The sequence below is a fragment of the Canis lupus genome, chromosome 17, assembly GCF_048164855.1.
Source record: "Canis lupus baileyi chromosome 17, mCanLup2.hap1, whole genome shotgun sequence".
Taxonomy (NCBI): Eukaryota; Metazoa; Chordata; class Mammalia; order Carnivora; family Canidae; genus Canis; species Canis lupus.
Genome location: NC_132854.1, coordinates 37,433,743 through 37,457,548, shown reverse-complemented (window position 1 = coordinate 37,457,548; position 23,806 = coordinate 37,433,743). Strand labels below are relative to the sequence as shown.

The 23,806-nt window shown below is 34.3% G+C and overlaps 1 protein-coding gene across 3 annotated transcripts; it reads left to right on the top strand.

Annotated features, from left to right (window-relative positions):
* Positions 1-13,784: 13,784 nt before the first annotated feature.
* On the top strand, positions 13,785-23,447 carry LOC140608035 (uncharacterized). 3 transcript variants are annotated; one of them, XM_072782830.1, is made up of 2 exons: positions 13,785-13,930; positions 22,269-23,447. In XM_072782830.1, exon 2 carries the CDS (start codon positions 22,463-22,465, stop codon positions 23,225-23,227), a length of 765 nt encoding a protein of 254 aa, XP_072638931.1. In that variant the 5' UTR covers positions 13,785-13,930; positions 22,269-22,462; the 3' UTR covers positions 23,228-23,447. The 3 variants fall into 3 exon arrangements, with proteins under 3 accessions (XP_072638931.1, XP_072638932.1, XP_072638930.1); XM_072782831.1 differs by lacking the exon at positions 13,785-13,930 and adding an exon at positions 20,948-21,192; XM_072782829.1 differs by lacking the exon at positions 13,785-13,930 and adding an exon at positions 21,762-21,867.
* Positions 23,448-23,806: the final 359 nt, after the last annotated feature.

Genomic DNA, 23,806 nt, shown 5'->3' with positions numbered 1-23,806 from the left:
GTTTCTCTATTTGTGTTTACTATCATTGTGACAGTTAATTTCACGTGTCAACTTGACTGGGTTAAAGAATGCCCAGATAGCTGGTAAAACATTATTTCTGGATATGTCTGTGAGGATGTTTCCAGAAGAAATTAGCATTCAAGTCAGTAGACTGAGTAAAGATCATCCTCACCAATACAGGTAGGCATCAACCAGTCTGTTCATTAAGGGCCTGAATAGAGCAAAAAAGGAAGGAAAATTTCCTCTCATTGTGAAAATTGGGATATGCATTGTCTTCTGCCCTCAGATATTGGTTCTTAGTTCTGGGGCCTTTGGACTCAGACTGAATTACGCCACCATCTTTCCTGGTTCTCCAGTTTACAGACAGGTAGATCATGGAACTTCTTGCCTCCATAATCATATGAGCAAATTCTATAATTAATATATCCTATTGGTTCTATTTTCTGGAGAACCTTGACTAATATAACCATTATACTTTACACTATTTCCATTATTTTATTCTGTGCTAAAATATTTCTATTATTTGTTCTTATACATCAGCCCTTAATTCAACTTATAATAACTCAAATAAAAGAAGTAGTGTTAATACAAAGTAGAGCCTGTGTTTAAAAATTTTCTGAGCAGGAAAAACTATTTAAGCCACATAAGCAAAATTGAATCTAGCTTATTTCATGAATATGAGATTTAATTTACGTTATTCCTTGTAAATGCCTCTGATATAAAAAACAAACCAACAAAAAACATTAAATCATTTTCCTAAAAATAGTAAAAGATAATCACTTTTAGTCAATCCTCTGTCATCTGGAAGTCGCAGCTATAGTAACCAATCACTGTAACGGTTAAACAATTTCCTCATTTTTCACTTCAAAGTCATCCTGAAACATCATGCCTCTGAGCTTTGTATCAATGAAATTTAAATTTGAAATTTCCCAGTTTATTAACTGTCCTTATATGCACAATAAGCTCTTAATAAATGCTCTTTTACTGAATCCAGAGTTATAATTTTGCTATTCCTGAATTTTTTATAGTAGTTACTGTTACTTTAATAAAATAAACATGTTTTGAATATGTTCTAGAAATCAAATACTGTGTTAGGTATTATGACATTAAACAAAACAAATAAAGAAATGCTCTTACCATATAGAGCCAATAGTGTGTGATGGAAACATATTATATATTTAGTGTTTATTTGTATATTTTCAGATAATAATAATAAAGTTAGGGGATGGTTGGTGTAGTAAGCAAATAAAGCAAGTAAGGAGATGAAAACAATAGTAATGCTATTTTAGTTACTGGAGCCAGGAATGAACTCTTTGAGGAGGTGATATTTAAGTAGAAACTTAAATAAAATGAGAAGACAAATCTTGAAAACCAATGAGTAAAAAGCACTGCAGGACAAGGGATGAGCAGAAGAAACACCAGGAGCTAGGTATGTAAGTGGAAGAGGTTTGTTGTGAATATATGGCATTTTCTGTGAGCCAGGCAACTCATTAGTTGATTGACCTATTTTATTTTATTTTTTTGACCTATTTTATTTTGATATGTGGATAGGATACATGGCAAACTGGTTAAACACTAAATCCCTAGAGCTCGAGAAAATAATATTTAAATCCAGGTTTTGACACTTATTCGATGTTTTCCCATTTTTAAAATAGAGATTATAATAATAGTTGGTAACATGGCACTGCTGGACAAAAGTGATCATTACACTTCAATACCTGACATGTAGTATGTATTGCAAAAATATCAGCAATCATCAACATCATTATCATCACTTTCTATAAAGTATAAACTACTAGTCCATTCTCTAAATGGGGACATTAAAACTCAAATTTGTTCAATCCTGGTTGTTTTGCTTATTGTACGACAGCTTCTAAACAGCTTTTTTTTTTTTTTTTTAATAATTTTATCTACCAACAGTGTATGAGGGTTCCCTTTTCTCCGCATCCTCTCCAACATTTGTTGTTTCCTGCCTTGTTAATTTTCCCCATTCTCACTGGTGTGAGGTGGTATCTCATTGTGGTTTTGATTTGTATTTCCCTGATGGCAAGTGATGCAGAGCATTTTCTCATCTGCATGTTGGCCATGTCTATGTCTTCCTCTGTGAGATTTCTGTTCATGTCTTTTGCCCATTTCATGATTGGATTGTTTGTTTCTTTGGTGTTGAGTTTAATAAGTTCTTTATAGATCTTGGAAACTAGCCCTTTATCTGATATGTCATTTGCAAATATCATCTCCCATTCTGTAGGTTGCCTTTGAGTTTTGTTGACCGTATCCTTTGCTGTGCAAAAGCTTCTTATCTTGATGAAGTCCCAATAGTTCATTTTTGCTTTTGTTTCTTTTGCCTTCGTGGATGTATCTTGCAAGAAGTTACTATGGCCGAGTTCAAAAAGGGGTGTTGCCTGTGTTCTTCTCTAGGATTCTGATAGAATCTTGTCTCACATTTAGATCTTTCATCCATTTTGAGTTTATCTTTGTGTATGGTGAAAGAGAGTGGTCTAGTTTCATTCTTCTGCATGTGGATGTCCAATTGTCCCAGCACCATTTATTGAAGAGACTGTCTTTCTTCCAATGGATAGTCTTTCCTCCTTTATCGAATATTAGTTGCCCATAAAGTTCAGGGTCCACTTCTGGATTCTCTATTCTGTTCCACTGATCTCTGGAAAACTGTGTGGAGGTTCCTCAAAGAGTTAAAAATATACCTGCCCTACGACCCAGCAATTGCACTGTTGGGGATTTACCCCAAAGATACAAATGCAATGAAACGCCGGGACACCTGCACCCCGATGTTTATAGCAGCAATGGCCACGATAACCAAACTGTGGAAGGAGCCTCGGTGTCCAACGAAAGATGAATGGATAAAGAAGATGTGGTTTATGTATACAATGGAATATTACTCAGCTATTAGAAATGACAAATACCCACCATTTGCTTCAACGTGGATGGAACTGGAGGGTATTATGCTGAGTGAAGTAAGTCAGTCGGAGAAGGACAAACATTATATGTTCTCATTCATTTGGGGAATATAAATAATAGTGAAAGGGAATATAAGGGAAGGGAGAAGAAATGTGTGGGAAATATCAGAAAGGGAGACAGAACGTAAAGACTGCTAACTCTGGGAAACGAACTAGGGGTGGTAGAAGGGGAGGAGGGCGGGGGGTGGGAGTGAATGGGTGACGGGCACTGGGGGTTATTCTGTATGTTAGTAAATTGAACACCAATAAAAAATAAATTAAAAAAAAAAAAGAAAAAAAAATTTTATCTAACCTCTACAGTTGTTCTTAGTGGGTGGATTAGTTGGTCTAAGTTATTTTTTATAATCAGAAGTAAAAATTTCCTCTAGAAAAGATTTTAATGCTTAAAAGTCATATTTTTCAAAAAAATAAATTAATTAAAAAATAAAAAGTCCTATTTTTCTTATAAATTTTAAATATATTTCAATTAAAATAATCTGATATTTGTACTTTTAGTACATTTCAGACATAAAAACATGAAATTTTTATTATCTATCAGTGTATCACAGTTCATAAAATCTTTTCTGGACTGTGTGGTCTATCAACTCAATCCTCAAAGTCTATGTCTTTTATTCTCCTGTCTCAGATTGTTTTAACACTGAGTATATATTTAAGACTCCAAAATATCTGGCTTGTAAGGAAAAAGAGTTTTTCATTTTTCTCTGAATAGTTTTTATCTATGAATAGAATAAAGTAGAATAATAACAAAATAACAATAAAAATAATACTAATAAATCATTTAAGTGCCACAAGAGTTAAAAGAAAAATTGTGGGCCATCTCTTTTAGGAGATATTCCTTCCTTATTGCCAGTGGTACAGAGATTTCTGAGCAATAATATCTCCTTATTCAAATCATTAATTTTCTATCCTAGAGAGAGCCCTCATGGGCAGCACTATTTCCCCATTGCAGCTGTTAGTAATGGGTCTTGATGATTGCTACCTGCAGAATCACTAAGCTTTTATTCCCCTCACTGTAGCAACTCCTGGTACTTACTTATAGTGGCTGCTTCTCGTAGGTCTCAGATGTTCTTGGCAGACGCATATGCCAAAAGCTCTTCTTATTTGCTGGATCGGGTTCAAAGGGTAATGGCTTTTGGTGGCCATATTTCTTTACATCCTTGTCCCTACTTAGTCTTCTCCTGCAGCAACTGTGTCCTAAGACATTTACAAGATCATGCTGGAAGACCTCTGGAGATTGCTGAGAAATTTTTAAAAAATATGTATTGTTTTAAATTTCTATGTAATTCCTTAAGCTTTGTTTTGCATTCATATGAGGTCAAAGGTAATTAATTTGATTCCTTTGGGTCAAAGCAGGGTATTTATTTTTTTTAGTTTCATTGTTTTATTTATTTACTTTATAAAAATTATTCATTTATTTTTTTATTTGACTATAGTTGACCCACAGTGTTACATAGTTTCAGGTGTATAATGTAGTGGCTTGACAAACTTAAGAACTATGCTATGTTCACCACAAGTATAGCTACCATCTGTCCCATTACATTGTTATTACAGTTTATTATAGTCATTGACCATATTTCTTATGCTTTGCCTTTTTTTTTTTTTTTTCTGCAAAAAGCTTTATTGTCTCCATTTGGTCCACGTTTTGGGAAAGGGCTCCAGAATGGTTAAAAAGCTGCCTAGTGGCTGCATGGGAAAAGGTTCAGGCACAAGCCCTGGCACTGGAGGGGGGGGGGTTGCCAGAGGAGCCCCTCAAAGGCTGCTGGTCTCCAGGGGCTCCTAGTCATGCTTGAGAGTGAGCCTTTCGAAAAGATACTCGCCCAGCCCAGCCTGGAGGGTGGCCAGCTGCGGAGGTTAGTCAGGTGGTCGCCCATCTTCTTGATGAGTTTTACCTCCTCATCTAGGAAGTGGTTCTCCAGGAAGTCACAGAGATGGGGATCCGCGTGGGCAGAACCCAGGGCATGCAGATCCAGAAAGGCCTGGTTCAGGCTCTTCTCCAGAAGCAGGGCGGCTTCCAAGGCGTCCAGGGTCTTCCCCCACTCATCTTGGGACGGTTTCTGCACGTCCTGGAAGAGGGCGCGGCCGCCGCGCTGGTTTTGCATCTTCAAGAAACGCCCTGCGCCCTCGCCCTCGCGCTTCTCCTCAGCCAACTCGCGGAAGAAGTGGCCCACACCCTCCAGAGTCACATCGTCACGGTCGAAATAGCCCAGAGAGAGGTAGGTGTAGGAGGCCCGCAGGTGCATGTTGACCAGGCGGTTGACGGCGGCCTCCACCTCGGTAGAATAATTCTGACGAATCTGGGAGCTCATGGTTGATCCTGGACAAGGAATTAAATTCAAACTTGGGTGTTCGCTGCCGGTGGCAGAAGATGGCCAGGAAGATGGCTCTGAAGGTTGCGACTGGAAAAAAGGTTGGAGGGTGGCCGTTGGCTGGTAGAAGGGGAGTCCCTGGGTCTGTTCCGTCCAAAACCTGCTTTGCCTTTTATTCCCATGACTTACTCTTCTCATAACTGGAGGCCTGTATCTCTCTCTCCTCTCAACCCATTTGCCCAGACTCCATCCCTCTCCTCTTTGGCAACCATCAATTTGTTCTCTGTCCTTATAGCTCTGATTCTTTTTGTTTCTTCATTTCTTTTTAGATTCTATTTATAGGTGGAATAATATGGCATTTGTCTTTCTCAGTCTGACTTATTTCATTTAGTATAATATCCCCTAGGTCCATCCATATTATCTCAGATGGCAGGATCTCATCCTTTTTAAGATTGTGTAATATTCCACTGTGTATAAACCTTATCCATTCATCTATTGATGGACACTTAAATGGCTTCCATGTTTTGGCCATTGCAAATAATGCTGCAATAAACATAGGGGTGCATATACCTCTTTGAGGTAGTGTTTTCATTTTCACTGGATAAATACCAATTATTGGAATTACTGGATCATATAATATTTCTATTTTTAAATTTTTCAGGAACCTCCATACTATTTTCCACAGTGGCTATGCCAATTTACATTCTCACCAAGAGTGCAAAAATGTTCCTTTACTCTCCACATCCTTGCTGACACTTGTTGTCTTCTTGATTTTAGCCATTCTAAAAAGCATGAGATGGTATCTCATTATGATTTTGATTTGTATTTCCTGGATGGTGAGTGATATTGAGTGTCTTTTCATGTGTATGATACCCAACTATATGTGTTCTTTGGAAGAATGTCTATTCAGGTCTTCTTCTCATTTTTTAATCAGCTTATTTGTTTTTTGGTGTTGAGTTGTATGATTTTTTTTACATATTGTAGATATTAACCCCTTATCAAATATATCATTTGCTAATATCTTCTCCCATGCAGTAGGTTGTCTTTTTGTTTTATTGTTTCTCTTGCTGTGCAGAATCTTTTTTATTTTGATATAGTCCCAGTAGTTTATTTTTGCTTTTGTTTCTTTTGCTTTAGGGGACCTATCTAGAAAAATGTTGCTATGGCCAATGTCAAAGAAATTACTGCCTATGTTCTCTTCTAGGATTTTTATGGCTTCAAGTCTCACATTTAGATCTTTAATCCACTTGAGTTTATTTTATGAATGGTGTTATAGAGTAGTCCACTTTCATTCTTTTGCATGTAGCTGTCCAGTTTTCCAGCACCGTTTATTGAAAATAATGGTAGATTCTTGCCTCCTTTGTCATAGCTTAATTGACCATATAAATGTTATTTCTGAGTTCTCTATCCTATTCCATTGATCTGTGTGTCTACTTTTGTGCCAGTACCATACTGTTTGATTACTATAATTTTGTAGTATAACTTGAAATCTGGAATTGTGATACCTCCAGCTTTGTTCTTCTTTCTCAGGATTACTTTGGCTATTCAGGGTCTTCTGTGGTTCCATACAAATTTTAATAATTATTTGTTCTGGTTTCATGAAAAATGTTGTTGTTATTTTGATAGGGATTGCATTGAATCTTAGACTGCTTTGGGTAATATGGACATTTTGACAATATTAATTTTTCTAATCCATAAGCACGGAATATCTTTCCATTTGTTTGTGTCCACTTCATATCTTTCATTAATGTTTTATATTTTTCAGAGTACAGGTCTTTTTGCTGCTTTTATTAAGTTTATTCCCAGGTATTTTACTATTTTGGTGCAAGTGTATATACGATGTTGATTTTTTTTTTTTATTTCTCTTTCTTGAACTTCATTGTTAGGGTACAGAAAATCACCAATTTGGGGGCATTAGATTATGTATCCTGCTACTTTACTGAAATCATTTATTACTTCCAGTAGTTTTTTTTTGTGCAGAGTTTAAGATTTTCTATGTATGGTATCATATTGTCTATAAATAGTGACAATTTAACTTCCTTTTTACCAATATGGGTGCCTCTTATTTCTTTTTCTTGTCTGATTGCTGTGACTAGGACTTCTGATACTAGGTTGAATAAAAGCAGTGGCAGTAGGGCACCTATTTTCAACCACTTTCCCTCCCTGATGTTGTAGCTTGCCTTGTTCTATCCTTGCAATGGCCAAATTCAAGGAGAAAACTCTTAGAAATCATAAATACACTTTTAATCCAACTAGTAGGACTGAAGGACACTTAGGGAAATAAGGTTCCAGAAAAGTAATAGACATCTTACAGTTCTTCAAGATAGATACTCAAATAATGAAAATGAATTACATAGAATCCTTTCTAAATATTTCTACATAATTATAAACACACAGACACACACACACACACAGACACACACACACACACACACACACACACACAAATACGTTCTCCCTCTCCACAATGGGATTACTTCATGCACATGGTTGAACATTTTTAACTAATTAGTTGAATTTTTAATCTAAAACAATTCATTCACTCAGTAATTCACTCACACCCTCTAGTACCTTTTTTCTTTCAAAGCTCAGCTCTTCAAATAATTCTGTACAATTCTTGCTTCAATTTCTTAAACTTTCATTCACTTTTCAACCAAGTATAATAATTATTTTCAATACTATTTCATTGCAATTAGATTAACAAAAGCATAAGAAAACAGTTTCCAAATTCTCACTTAATTTGACCATAATATATTTCTTGAACCCCTTTTCTTTGTTCTGTAGATATCCTCCCACTTCTCTGGCCTTGCCTTTCAGTCCTGCTTGGGAAACGATCTATCTGTGTTTATCCTTGATATGTTCCTTGGCACCAAGTTGTTCTCCTGGACCTTGCTGTGAACATGCCCTGGACTATTTTATTTACTTCAATTCATTGATATTACATTTTAATAGCTATATCCAGAACCCATTTTTTTTTATTCAGCTGTAGCTTCACAGATCCAAAAGACTAAGCACATGTGTTCCTAGATGGCCTATAAGCACCTCAAAACTCAGCACTTAGAACTATATGGATTTGATTTTTCACTGAAATCTGTGATTTTCTGATAATTACACTGATCAAGGTTTATTTTAATTGCTTAATTTCTGTATTCTCTATTAGGCTTTAAGTCCATAAGTGCAAAAGTTCTTTATTTATGGATTATACCCACATACCCAATATGCCTCCAAATTCTGGGATATAGTAGGTCTTCATATACATTGGCTACTGGAATGTTACCTAATTAAAAAGCTATTATTGTCATGCTTCAGGTTAAAACATTTATGATTTTCCATTTAAAAAAAATCTATGGGAGAACCTGAGTGGCTCAGTTGGTTAAGTGTCCAATTTTATATTTTGGCTCAGATCATGATCTCAGGGTCATGGGATCAAGCCACACATTGGGCTCCATGGTCAGTGGGGAGTCTGCTTGAGATTCTCTCTCTCTCACACTCTCTTTGCTCCTCCCCTTGCTTTCTCTCTCTCTCAAATACATAAATAGATCTTTTAAAAAATAAAAATTCATATATTCCAATAAGGCATGATTTGATCCCTTTTCCTTAACAATTTCATTCCTCCCTTATTTTATGTATATTTTATGTTTTATTTTATGTGTATTTTATGTATATTTTATCACATATTTTATGTATATAAGTTTACTAATGCTGACTCTCAACATGAACTTACTTATGACTCCTTTATCCTTCCCGGTATCCAGTTCCACATTTTTCTGGGCTCATTTAAAACATGACCTTTTCCAAAAATCTTAACACACCCACACTTGAATAAAACTCCTGACTCCTGCTAAGGCTGTGATCCTATTGACCTTTGACACCACACTGCATCACAGAACTGACCCTCCTTAATATGCAAATAAATGTACACCAAATCTATCTATCTATCTATCTATCTATCTATCTATCTATCTATCTATCTAGGAATATTTTCAAATATATATAAATTGATAGCAACCTATATCTAATGTATGCCTAAACCATACTTATATCTAAACAGAATTGGTAACTTGTAGAAGTTTGTAAGGGAAAGGCAAGTGTACATAGGGCCTATGACTTTTTTTCATGAAAGAGACATTTCAATGTCAAAAAACTCACTTAAGTCTACTCAAAAAACAACAGCAACAATACACTCACTACAAAATACTTCAATCAATTTAATGGGTGAAAAAAGTTTCTTTGTTAATGAGTGCAATGACAAGGTCACATATAACTTTTGAATTCAAGACATTGTTAAACTGTATTAACAATTAGATGTTTCCAAGAATTTAAATTACACTGATAGGGAATATCAATATGAATTGTGGAAATAAAATTATATTCTGCTGATTAATTTACACGCTTTTTCAGAAATGAGGTTTAGAGACAGCACTATTTGGCAGAAGCAGCAACATCTGTTGGTTTGTGGCTTTTATATTTTCAATTTTCATAACTGTTGTTCTACTTAAGGCAATTTGTCTTTTGGTAAGAAGGAACTGATTTTCTTTGCTTACAATTAGTCTACTATCATTCAGCAGGCTGTCACAGAGCAAACATGGAAATTTACAGGTCATGCTTTATCTCTAAAGATATAAATAATGCAAACATTGGTAACATACATAAAATAAGAAACATGAGAAAGGAAAGCAATGACTGTGTATGTGTAAAAGGCCATTATTATATAGTTAGGTCTGCATTACCAAAGAAGCACAATTCTGAAATGAAAGCAATTTTATAGAGGAAATGAAAACAGACTAAAGACTGAAGAATATAGGCCAACTTATTGTTTGTTTCAGGTAAGAGATGACACACCTGCATTCTCTCTTAAAGAGAGCTTTCAGAAATATATTTAATCTTGCTTACTGAAGTGCCTACTATTTTTTTAGCCTTCTTAATTTTTCTCATTCTGCTTTCTTCATGTGTTCATTCTGTCAAGTTATAGAAGTTAAAATCTTAACCTATTTATTCCAGCTCTACTACCATAAATGCCTCTTTCCTTGCGTTATCCTACAAGCATTCTTCAGTGTTTATCTCATTCTCATTTAGTAGTTGAGAATACTGCAGTGCTATGTGCCATGTACTCTCTCAGTGCTTTTTCAGAGGGCTTTCAGTTTTGTTCTGCTTCATGTTTTTCCTGATACTCTCGATTAATTGTTCATAACTTAAAGACAGAGATCACATCTGATTCACTTCAGAAAATTCTATGCACTTTTTTTTTTTTTTGAGAGAGAGAGAGAGAGAGAGAGAGAGAGAGCCAGCAGGCACGTGCAAGGGGAGGAGCAAAGAGAGAAAGAGCAGAGGCTGAGGCTCTGAGCATGGAGCCCACCCAGGGCTGGATCTCAGGAGATCATGACCTGAGCTGAAATCACAAGTCGACGCTTAACCAACTGAGCCACCCAGGTGCCCCAAGAATATTCTATATGCCTTTGATCTAAGTTGAGTATATATTTATTAAATAGATTTGACTTCCTGAAAGAAGTAGGTTTCCTCACATCGTAAAGTCGAAATAAAACTGCCTCATTCTTTTCCCTCATCTCTTATAGTTGTCATTCTCAAGCGTAAGTCTACTCAAAATTACTACTTTTGTTTCCTTTCTACTTCCCTTAGAGAAATACAAGAATGTGTAAATCATGGCTAAGGATTTTTACAGGAGTCTTACAAACACAAGCAAGTACTTTGTGACCCTACATCACATAGAGAAATGAATTCATGGATTGCTTAAGCAAGTCATAGAAGGATTTTCTTTTTCAAGCTCCTTTAAAACTAGGAATCAGAAAAAATATATCCTTAAATCATAAAAGCTCTTAGTGAATTTTCACTATTTAAGAAGAAATGAAACAACTGTACACTCAAATTGAAATTAGCTATGATATAATGAAAGGTAATCTATTCTCCATGTCAAATAACCTGAATCTGGTGAAGGGTCTGTTGCTAACCAGTTATATGGCCTTAGGCATGAGGCTTAGTCTTTTCTCCACATCAGCATCTCTATCTGAAGTGAAGATGGTGGATTCAATTACCTCTAAATTCCCTTCAAGCTATGCTAGATGCTATAAAAAGGCACTTTCATATTATTACTTTGAGTTATAAACCATACCCCTATTGTTAAAAATATACTTCTTTCAACCTTAAATATCTAAGCTGTTTTTATAAATATATTACATTCATATAATCTTTTGTATATAATGTATGTTACAGCATATTAATTTTTAGAGATGTATCGGTTTCATTGAGCTAGTGAGTATTATTCTCATAGGGTATGAAGGAAAAAGAAGAAGATGCACAACTTTTCCTATTCTCTGCTGAAGCTTATCAAGGCTGAATGGGGAGAATAGCTGGACATTTACATAATTAATTTCCTTTATTATTTAAATTCCCCTAACCAATACTTTAGAATAACAATCATTCTGTGCATCTCACGTTTAGGCTACAGCTTCATTAAAATTAAATATGAAAACTTGATTTTTTAAAAGCACAGTGCAGTACCAACTGGTGCTCTTGCCCTTTATGAAATATTAGTGGAGACCTGGGACCTAAACAAGATTGCAAAATGAACCTGTCTTTCTGCCTTTTGCATCATAAGAATTTGTGGGACAGAAATGGTTAAGAAAGAATATGAAGAAATGTTTGCAATAGTTTATCTCAAAGTCTCTGTCTCTTCTCTCTTTTGATCGAGACTTTGAGAGACCCATTCTATAATTTCAGTCTTCTAATTTTGTGGGCCATTCGATCTATGATCTATGGCTCATTAAATGATGATACACATTAATATTGGCAATTTGCCTTCCTAAAAATAGTTTAAGATCTCTTCTTAACCACATATTTTGAGAGAAAGCTGAATAAATGATGAGAGTTTCCTGTAGCTAAGCTCTCAAAAAATTTGAAAAATTTCTTTAGAAAGTAAATTAGGCATGAAAATTGTTCTTTGGTGTATGTAAAGAAAAAGGAATATGCACACACATTCACAGACATAAACACACTAAGGACCTATAGAAGATCCTGAGTGATAGTTACCAAATCAGCTTACTATTGCCTATGATACTAATTTATTGCTTGCATTCATGAATAAAATAAGGACTTTCTTCTTTTTTTATTCAACAAGTAGGCCACTTGGTTTACAGCATGTCTGCATATCTAATCCTCTAACTTCATTACATCTTAAACTGTATCAGTCCTTTATTCTGGGATATTTTATAAAAGTCATGTGTATTCTCAAACAATGATGAAGTGTTTTAGAGTTGTCAACTAATTATATCTAATATTCAAGAAGATAAAAATCATGCTCCATACAGTGTAGTCTGAAAAAGTTCACCCAAGACTTCTAAGATTCGGATATCCATTTGATCTGTGAGAATTTATAACACAGAACATCACATATTTGTAGACCAAATCCTGTAGTTCTGCCTTTTGATAGTAACCAAGTGACTTTGAGAAAGTCATAGAAATATTTTGTTTTTAGATTTTACAGATAAACAGATATTTAAATTTAAAATTTTAATTTTGTTACCTTTATTACAAACACTTAAAATACGTCTGCTGTTGTTACTAACAGTATTTAATTTTCATTTAGAATTTAAAATATGCATTAATAGAGGGATGCCTGGGTGGCTCAGTGGTTGAGTGCCTATCTTCAGCTCAGGACATGATCCCACCTGGGATAGAGTCCTGCATTAGGCTCCCTGTTGGAAGCCTGCTTCTACCTCTGCCTATGTCTCTGCCTCTTTCTCTCTGTCTTTCATGAATAAATAAATAAAATCTTTAAAAATATGCATTAATATAATAATTGCAACTAATTTCATTCATCATGAACTATATATTATTAACTTTTTACATATATTAATTTGTTTAAACCTCAAAGTAAACCTGAGGATATGCTATTATTATTTTTACCATTTACTCATGAGCAAAATTAATATTGAAAATATTAATCAACTGTCCCATTCAATATCTAGCCCTTGAAGTTTCTGATTGCTTTCATTCTCGAATTTTAAATTTTGTTATTAGAAATCAGTCCAAAATCATTTATTGGGAAGAAAATAACCAGAATGAAAATGCATGCATTTCAGCACTTTTGCTGCTCAGAAGAATTATTGAAGATGTGCAGAGAACCACAAAACCCTTTAAAAATCTAATATGTGAAGCTATTCACATTCTACTTTCCATGTTGTAGTGTGACAACTGCAGAAAAACAGAAAAAAAGAATTCACTAACATGATAACCAGACACAGTAAGAATAGCACTTGAAAAGGTTAGGTCACCATAAAATGTCCAAATCACATCATAACCTCACATTTTCACTTATAAATTATCTTTACCCAGCAGGGTAGAAATAGAGATTCAAACTGCATAACCTTTCATCCAACATTATTGCTGTGCTAGAGAGAAGGCTTAAGTAACTTAATTTTTCTCACAAAACCTGATGTTGATATTTGGCAGCTTCTAATCTGGCTGACTGCCCTGACATGAATTGCAGATTCTCTGTGCTCCTTTTGAGAAGAGTTTGAGGAGGATGAAAGCAGATGCAGACGAACGCAGATGGAGCCCAGAAGCCAAATAGCATGAGGCTCCTACTACAACAGGAGTAGATTTGGCAGCCTCACAGTGTTTTAAAGAAGAAAGGTAATTTTCTATAAAGTAATTAGATAGTCGCTTAACTCAAACAAACCATTGTGGTAATTGTATTTTGTTTTTGTAACTTCAGGAAATGTTCTTTGAATGCAAGTTAAAATTAAACAAGTTGTTTTGGTTGTTATTGACTTTGATTGTCATTTTTTAAGGTAATAATGGAATTTTAGGATGGAAAGTGGTATTTAAATTGGAACATATCCTAACTGATCTCCACAATCAAAGCCAATGTTGACCTTTTCAAACAGATACAACAAAATGAAAGGCTGCTGTTGTCTGGTCTGGCAATTTTAAATCTTATTTATAGGTTTCCTGATTTTCTATTACCCTAAACTTACGATGACAGTATTTATCCTAAATCCCCTATTCTTACAGAACTGGAGTCTCTCACACCTGTTCCTGCACAGCCTTTCATCAACAGTTTTCCTCAACGGTAGTTTTCTGTTCACTTATTACTTCTTGGGGGTGGGGAGGGACATTTCTTTTTCATATCTATTGGAAGGTTCTCAATTAATAACCTTTCTGACCCATCGACACCACCTTACTCATTCTGTCTTGGTTAGGTGAGGTGATTAACTCCTATTTGTTTAACTTTTTTTTTTACCCACATGAAGTACCTACTATTAATTGATTTCCTGGGAAAAAAATATGCTTTATAAGGTCCTATCCCTCCCTGGGATATTTGCAGTTTTAAGCAGTTAATTTCAGAGACCTTAACATTTGATATATGCTTTAGACATTCTAAAACATAAAACAAAAACAAAATTTAAGGATGTGATTGAGACTACCCATGTGTACAGGATATATGGCATTAGGCCATGGATTTTACTTTGTGGGGAAGGTATTTTAAACCTGGAAAAGACTTATGTTTATCCAGGTGATATTTTTACATTTGAATCAGTTGAGCTTTTTTTAAAAATTTATTATTAATTAATTAATTTATTTATTTATTTATTTAAAAAAATTCTGAGACTTGTGCAAGATGTTCAAGCCAGTTCTGTGGTGACCACAAGTACTTGAGTCAAGGCGACACCTTAAGAAAAGACGCCTAGACTTCAGAATAAGTGCTAGACATCTACAGACTTGGCAAAGTAGCTTGGGCTTCAAAGAAAGCTAACAAGGGACCACCTGGGGCACTGCAGTGCTCTGCAAAACAGAATCATGGGCTTTACCAGCAAACAGAAACCCATGATTGGGGTCTGATAAGTAAAGGCTGGTTACTGGGGTTTAGTGAGCAAAAGACATGGAGACATCACAGCTACCCTCTGCAAAGCCTAGATTGCTTGTGATCCTGCAAGCTAACAACCATATTTGTAGTTCATTCAGTGGCTTCAGCAGGCACAGTTTATTGCTTACCTCACAGGTTCAGCATTTTCTAAGTAGGCAAAGATGAAGCAAGAGAATCTTACATCTTTAGAGATATTTTAAAATCTGATTTATAGAATACATGCTACCTTTATATCATGGGCCAGCTAAATTTTGTGTGTATTCACAGCACTAGGGAGGTTCTAGTTTTAAAATGTAAATGCAAAGACTATATAGGAGAGCTAGATTAGCAGTCCCATTTTTTTTTTTTTTTTTAATTCCCAGTCAAGAAGAAAACTACAAACAGGGCATACATACTCTGAGTCTTCCAGCCGGTGCAAAGAACCACAGAAACTCAAGTTGATTTTAAATTGGTTAACTTCATATAAGAAAGAAACCACTCCAAGGAGGCAGGTTTCTTAAGTGTAAACAGTTCCCTAAGAGGCAACAGAAGAAAAGAGCCATGGTGGTGCACCATGGAACATGCCCACTCACAGTGTAAATACTGAGTTCCTAGCTAGAGACCAAAATTAATACAGAACTGGGTGTCAGAAATAAGGACTCAAAGGAGGAATAGAAATTAGAAAATTGTGCAAAATGGTAAAGTAGGAGTGCAAACCAATCAGTTGGTGGTCAATATCTTCCCCTCCCCCCCCCCCCCCCCCCCCCCCCCGCCAAACTTAAGCAGAGAAGGATGCTTTTACTAGTTTGCTAGGGCTGCCATAACAAAGTACAACTGACTGGGTGGTTTAAACAACAGAAATATATTTTATAGTTCTGGAGGCTAGAAGTTCAAGGTGAAGATGTTCATTTCTTCTGAGGCTTAGACATGGTACTCTTTTCCTTCTGTGCCTGTCTTATATTCAAATTTCCATTTCTTATAAGGGCACAGTCATATTGGACTAGGACCCACACAATAACCTCATTTTAATTTAATTGCCTTTTTATGGACTTAACTCCAAATATATTCACATTTTCAAGTACTAGAGGTTAGGAGTTCAACATGAATTTGGAGGGAACCCAGTTCAGACCAAAACAATGCTAATTGGGAATGTTTCCTCAAAACCCCAGTGACGCCACATTTATCATGCTTCATTCCTGCTTGTACTTTGTTTCTTTTTGTGCTAGTTTCCCAATCTTGGGAGCTCAAATCACTTGTGGAACACAAAATTTAAGATTTACAAACAATTTAAGGTTTTAGGACTTCATCCTTATCTCAAATGTCTCTGGGCTTGTGTTCCTGAACAGTCCTGAGGCTGTTCATCTTCTGATGGCCTGAGTTTACGGATTTTCAGAGCAGAGACTGCTCACTGATAGTGGTGATTTAGAACTGGAAAGTGACAGAGCTAGGCTTAGACTACCCTAGTTTAAATATTTTTATGCAATCAACATGTGCTAAGCCTTCAACTGAAAGAACACAGAAAATAAATCATATTAATCACAAAATGATGCTGGATGATTCCTGACCAGCTAAGGGAAGCTTCCTGAAGACATGATTTTCAATCTCTACTACAGTCTGATTTACCCTACAGTCTGCAATTACATGAACATTGTTACATTATTTAAAATATGCCACCAGTCAAAGTTTAAAATAAATTAAAAGTCTGAAACCAGATAATTCAACTACAAATTGATAAACAGATGTTTAGAAAAAGCTTGAAAGCTTGGAAACTATCTAAAATGATGTTGTTATTATATATGGCATTTGTTTTCCTTTAATTGAGTCTGTGTCTTCTATTTCTAATAAACAGCTAAGAAGTCATTTTATTTGCCTCTCTTTCCCCTATTTATTTAAATCATACCAAAAGCAAGACCATCCTGAAGCTTATGATTTATCAGAAGAGATCTAAGAGAATATATTTGCCAACAATGGGCACAGTAATTTGACCAAGAATTTTGAGAAATTTTGAAACACAGTAAATTTTCTGAATCAAAGAACTAGAAAAACAGTGTCATTTGATACAGCTGTAAAGATATTCTATAAAGTTCTTTTCACTATGAGCAAATTAAAAACAAAAGGATGATGATAGTGGATGATGGTAATTCACTCATTATGGGCTAGGCAAACTTCTAAGTTCTTTACATGTATTTTAATGCATTGTATCTGCATAAGAACATGGTTAGATATCCCTTACTAGACAGTTGATGAAATGGAGAAAAAAAATCAGTAAGTTGTCCAAGATAACATTGCTATTAAGTGGTAGACTTCTATAAAAATAATTAAATTAAAAGTAGATCAATTTGCACATGAATTCATTCTCTTGCCTTTTTACATTATTATTTTCATTTTAATAAATCATACCTGCAGAAAAGTTTATAAATCATGTGGGCTGCTCTATGAATGATCAAAAAATGAACAAACTAATAGAATCCCCACTTATAACCAAAATTGAAGACACCATCACCCCAATAGTAGCACATCCCTACTCTCAGAAGTAACTTCTACTTTTTACTTATAATATCATACATTATTGCATGATTTGGGATCTTATTTAAATGAAGTCATATATGGTATATATTGTTTATTTCACTTGACTTTATTGTTTGTGAGATTCATCAGCATTGTTCCATGGAGCAAATGTTCATGAATATGTGGGTCTGTTTCTTAGCAACTATTCTGAACCATGGTTTACCGATCTTTCCTTGAATTTAACACTATACAATTTATTTTAGTATATGGACTTTTAAATATCATTTTTTTCATCATAAATGTATTCTTAAATCTCTATGCCTTATTTCCCTAATTCCCCTGACCCACCTCCCCTCTGGTAACCATTGACTTATTCTCTATAGCTAAGAGTCTGTTTCTTGGTTTGTCTATCCCCCTCCCTCTTTTCTTTCCCTTTGCTCATTTTTTTTTCTTAAATTCCACATATGAGTGAGATCATATAGTATTTGTCTCTAACCAACTTAGTTGGCTTAGCATTATACTTTCTAGCTGTATCCACATCATCACAAATGGCAAGATTTAATTTTTAATAATATTTCAGTTGTGTGTATGTGTGTGTGTGTGTGTGTGTGTGTGTATCATATGTTCTCTATCCATTCACATATCAGTGGATTCAGGCCCTTTTCATAGTTTGGCTATTGTAAATGATGCTGCAATAAATATAGGGGTGTATGTTTCCTTTAAGCTAGTGTTTTTGTATTCTGAGGGTAAGTACTGAGTATTGCAATGCCTGGATCATAGGGTAGTTCTATTTTTAATTTTTTGAGGAATCTCCATACTCTTTTCCATAATGGCTGCACCTGTTTGCATTCTTACCAACAATGTAAGAGAGCTCCTTTTACTCCACATCCTCACCAACACTGGTTATTTCTTATGTTTTTGATTTTAGCCATTCTCACAGGCATCAGATGATCTGTCATTGTGGTTTTGATTTGCATTTCCCTGATGATGAGTGATGTTGAGAATCTCTTCCATGTGTCTGTTGGCTATCTGTATGTCTTCTTTGGAGAAATGTCTGTTCACATCTTTTGCCCATTTTTTAATTAGAATATTTGTTTTTTCGGTATTGAGTTGTACCAATTCTTTATATATTTTAGATACTAATCCTTTATCAGATTTATCTTATTTGCAAATATCTTTTCCCATTCAATAGACTATATTTTAGTTTTGTTGATTGTTTCCTTCACTGTGCAGAAGTTTTTTATTTTGATGTAGTCACAATAGTTTATTTCTGCTTTTATTTCCCTTGCCTTAGGAGATATATCTAGAAAAACATTGCTATTACTTATGTCAAAGATTACTGCTTGTGCTCTCTTCAAGGATTTTTTATGGTTTCTGGTCTCACATTTAGGTCATTAATTATTTTGAGTTTATTTTTATGTATGATGAAAGAAAGTGGTCCAGTTTTCCCAACACCATTTGTTGAAGAGACTTTTTCCCATTGTATATTCATTCTTTCTTCGTTAAAGATTGACTATATAACTGTGGTTTATTTCTGGGTTTTTTGTTCTATTCCATTGATCCATGTGTCTATTTTAATACCTACTTTTCCATATAGCTTTTTATTTTTTTCATTTTCATTTTTTTTATTTTTTAAAGATTTTATTTTATTCATGAAAGACACAGAGAGAGAAAGAGAGGTAGAGACACAGGCAGAGGGAGAAGCAGGCTCCACATAGGAAACTGGACGTGGGACTCAATCCCAGGTCTCCAGGATCACACCCTGGACTGAAGGCCGTGCTAAACCACTGAGCCACCCGGGCTGCATTCCATATAGCTTTTTAAAAAGATGAACCTGTTTTCAAGATGTCATGGCTTTTCCTGGCTCTTTATATTTCAGTAGAAATATCAGAATCAATTTTTCAATTTATACATGCACATCTGCACAAACTCCTGGGATTCTTTTTCAAGGGGAGCCACTGAACATATAAATCAATTTGAGGAAACTTTACATCTTTCCAATACTGAATCTTCCAATCATAAATGTGGTTTATTCTTCCTTTTTACTTATATGTCTAGAATTTCTCTCAATAATTTTTATGTTTCTATTTAGATGTCTTGCACAGATTTATATTCACAAGTTTTATCTGCTGATATAAATGATATATAACTACAAAATTCATTTTCCAATTGTTTCTTGGTTAAATATATGTAAATAGAACTGAATTCTAGATTGACCTACATCCAATAAGCTTGCTAAGTCATATTTAAATTTAATTGCTTAGCTATTGTATTATAAATGTTTGCAATATTATTTGCAAACTATGAGAGCCTGTTATTTCTCCAATCTTGTATATTTTATCTTGCAGCAATAAGGAACTCCAGAACATGAAAAATGAAAATGGTAGCAGTGGGCATCCTTATGTATTTGCAATCTATTGGTATTTCATTATCTGGTATGCCCCTGTAGGTTTTTGTTTGTTTGTTTTGTTTTGTTTTCAAATCATAATTGAATTAAGTTCTTTTCTATTCCTATTACATTGAGAACATTGTTAGTGGTGACAATTGTGGTGACAATTGTTGGCTTAGTTTTGGTTTTTAATCATGAAACTGTGCTAAGTTTTGCTTTATCAAATGCTTTTCTCTGAATCTCCTGACATCACTTTTCTCAATTGGGCACAAGCTGTAAGTTTTCTGCTTTGGTCTGTAAGTGTAGAATTACATTAATTGATTTTCCAGTGTTAACTCAATCTTACATTCATGAATTAAAACCAATTTGGTGATAATATGTAATTTATTTTATGTGTCATTGCGCTTGGTTTCCTTATCTTTTGTTTAGGATTTTTACAACTCTGTTTATGAGATACTTTAGGCTATAGTTTTTCTTTCTTGTAATATCCTTGTAAAATTTTTATATAAGGTGATGTGGTTTCAAAACAAAGAGTTGTTAATTTTTTTCTTCTATCATCTGAAAAAATTCAGGGATATATTAATAATATTTCTTCCTTAAACATTTGGAAGAATTCACTGATGAAACCATCTGGGTCTACAGTTAATTTGAGGAAAAATTTTAAATTATGAATTCAATTTATCCAATAGATCAGGGCTACAGAGATCTTTTTCTTCCTTCCTAGTTTGCCCTTAAACCTCAAAAGTTATTCATTCCAATATAGAATGTCCAGAGCTATTTATCTTTTGGAACTCTTTCTGAATCTTTAGCTACCATGGTAGCAATAGCAAAAAAGCAGAAACACTAATATAAAGAAGTTGGCACATAATCACATAAAATACTTTCTCAGTTCAATTATAGCTAGAGATGATCAAAGGGATATTTCACTCTCATCAAGTTAAAAACAAAGAAATTGAAAACCTTCACATGGATCTTCTTAGTTTTACATTAACTCTCATTCCATGCTATTATGTTTTACTATTTTTAAGTTAAATACAGAGTTTGGAATGTGTGAGAAAAAATACTTTTTCTTCAACCTTGTTAAACATATATAATGTGAGCAGCTACTAAAAAACCTGATACAGTGAATAAATTGGCAAATCTTAATCAGAGGTGAGTGGTTTTGCCTTATACATGCTATTACATATTCCATTTTCAAGCTTATACCTAAACTAAGTACACACTTAGAAGTTTAGTTAAAACATAACATGTATGTAAATACAAATATTTTAATATTTCATCAAAAGTTTGCATTTTAAAAAATTATATTTTTTTGCTTTATATTCTAGTAGTGAAGTATATTGAATAATATAAAATTTATCTTAGATAAGATTATTAGAATTAAAATGTTACTAGTGCTGTTTCCTTGGTATAACATATATATTTATTTTATAATAAGTATTCAGCAGTGATTGTAAAATCATTTAAAATACTTTCACCTTTGATTGTACAGTGTTTCCTAATATTTGTTGATTCTAGGATAAAATAAAGTTACTTTATAATAACAAAACTTAAAATTTGAAATTAATTGTAATTATTTACATCAGATCAAGGACTAAATACACATTTATTTAATAATATGGAAAAGCATTAAATATAACCTTATATTTTAACTTACATTTTTCCTAAAATATACACCAAATAAACAGCCAAACACTATACATAGCACCCATTATTTCATTAGTGTCACACTGTGTGACATCACTATAGATGACATAAAATGTTGCCTAGTTGTTTTCTAGTACTAAGAGGATTCAGGCTTGTTGGGAATTTAGAGACAACAGAAATGTAAGCATGAATGTCTGTTTAAATATCTGATAACACTACCAAATATCTAAGTAAATATGGTAAAATTATGTTGTATAACTTCTTTGAAAAATGTTTTCTAATTCTTACAAAGCCAGAAGTGTTTTTATAAATACATGGTATTTTTCCACATCAATAACCGGTAATATAATTATAAATAATGAATACATTAGAGGATGAATTAATAGCTTGGTAGAAGTACTTGAACTCAGAATTTACCTCAGTTTAACACAATTCAATATGTTAACCTTGATCAATATTCAACACGTAACCTAGAATTATTAATTTGCAATTTACATGTGTTGAGATTTAAACTTTGTTACACCATCCTGATAGTTAAATTACTGAATTGTCTTCATATTTTGACTGTTTTTCTCTTGCAGTGGACCTGACTGAGCCTTGTTTAGATCCCTGCTATATTACTTGTACAAGTCAATACAACAACCAATTCTATATGAAGAAATTTGCAACAAATTTAGGACCATTTTTTTTGTTGTAAATATCATTAGTTCACCTTTGTATGAACCCAGAATATTCGAAGTGTATATATTTTGCTCAGATAAAACACTAAGAAATAATGGCTGTCTCTCAATCAAAGTGGATAAATAGAGACAGAATATTGCACTTGTTTTCATCTGTTTTCTCTTGTACCCAAGATCAAAATAAGCTCAAACATGAGTCTCACGAGGTCGAAAAAAATCTTCAGAGAGACAATAAGGTGTCCAGGGATGAGAACAAGGCTCTTAGAAAAGAAAACAAATCCCTCTGGGGAGAAAATAAAGCTCTTCGACGAGAAAACAAAGCCTTCCGAATGGACCAGTTGATCCCGGAGGTAAATCAGTCCTTGAGAGAGCAAAACGAGGTCCTATGGAAGTTTAAAAATGTGATCTTAGAGAGCCAAAATCCAGCAGGGGAAAAAATCAATGCTTTGAACACAGAAAGAAAGTTTTATTGGCAACAGAATCGAGGCCTAAAAGCTCAGATCAAGGCTCTCAGAGAACAGGAGAAGGCCTTTCAGACTGAGGCAAAAGCTCTTCAGGAAGAAATAAGGTCTCTCCATGAGGAGATAAAAGCCTTGAAACACCAGGAGAGAGCAATCAAGATGGAGGAACAAGCCCTGATGAAAGAAGGAATAGCAATAGAGATGGAAGAAAAAGCTCTGTGGGAGGAGGCACAGGCTCTTCGTGAGGAGAACATGGCTCTTAGAGAAGAAAACCGAGCTCTTCAAGAGGAGGAAAAAGCCCTTCTGGAAGAGGCAAAGGTCCTTGAGGAGTGGAATAAGATTCTTCAGTTCACACTTGCTGGAAAAAAGCACAAGAATAAAACAAAGCAAAAGAATTGATTTGAAGATGTAACCAGCGAACCAAGAAGGCCATTGACATTCCAGTAAAAACAATTAAAACTTTTGAAGGTGAAATACTATTGTTGGGATTGAAGTCAAAAGCCTGGAAATTTACAGTACTCAGTATCTGGTCCTGGAAACTAAATAAAGTTCTGAAAAGTTAAAAAAAAAAAAAAGGAAATGATTCTTTTGGGTTTACTTAGACTTCACACTACTATTAGAGGCATATATTATTCTAGAACAATTTGCAAAGATGCATTGCTTAAAAGGTGACACTGAATAGACAAGGGGATTGACCTTTACTTTCAAAGACATTGTATGAATATTGTAAGAAATTAACAGCACAGTGGAAATATTTGTCTCAAAACTTGCTCTTGAATTATGAATAGAACAAAATATAAAGTTTTACATACTTCATTCATAGGTATTGTAAAAAATAGATATGAATAGTATAGAACATCCTGCCTCTTTATGCTTATTTTGGTGATCTAGTTGAGGAGGTCAATCAAATAACAAGAGGAATTCTAAAAATAGTCGATAACACAAAAATTTTGTGTTCCGCAGCTTCCCACTCTCTAT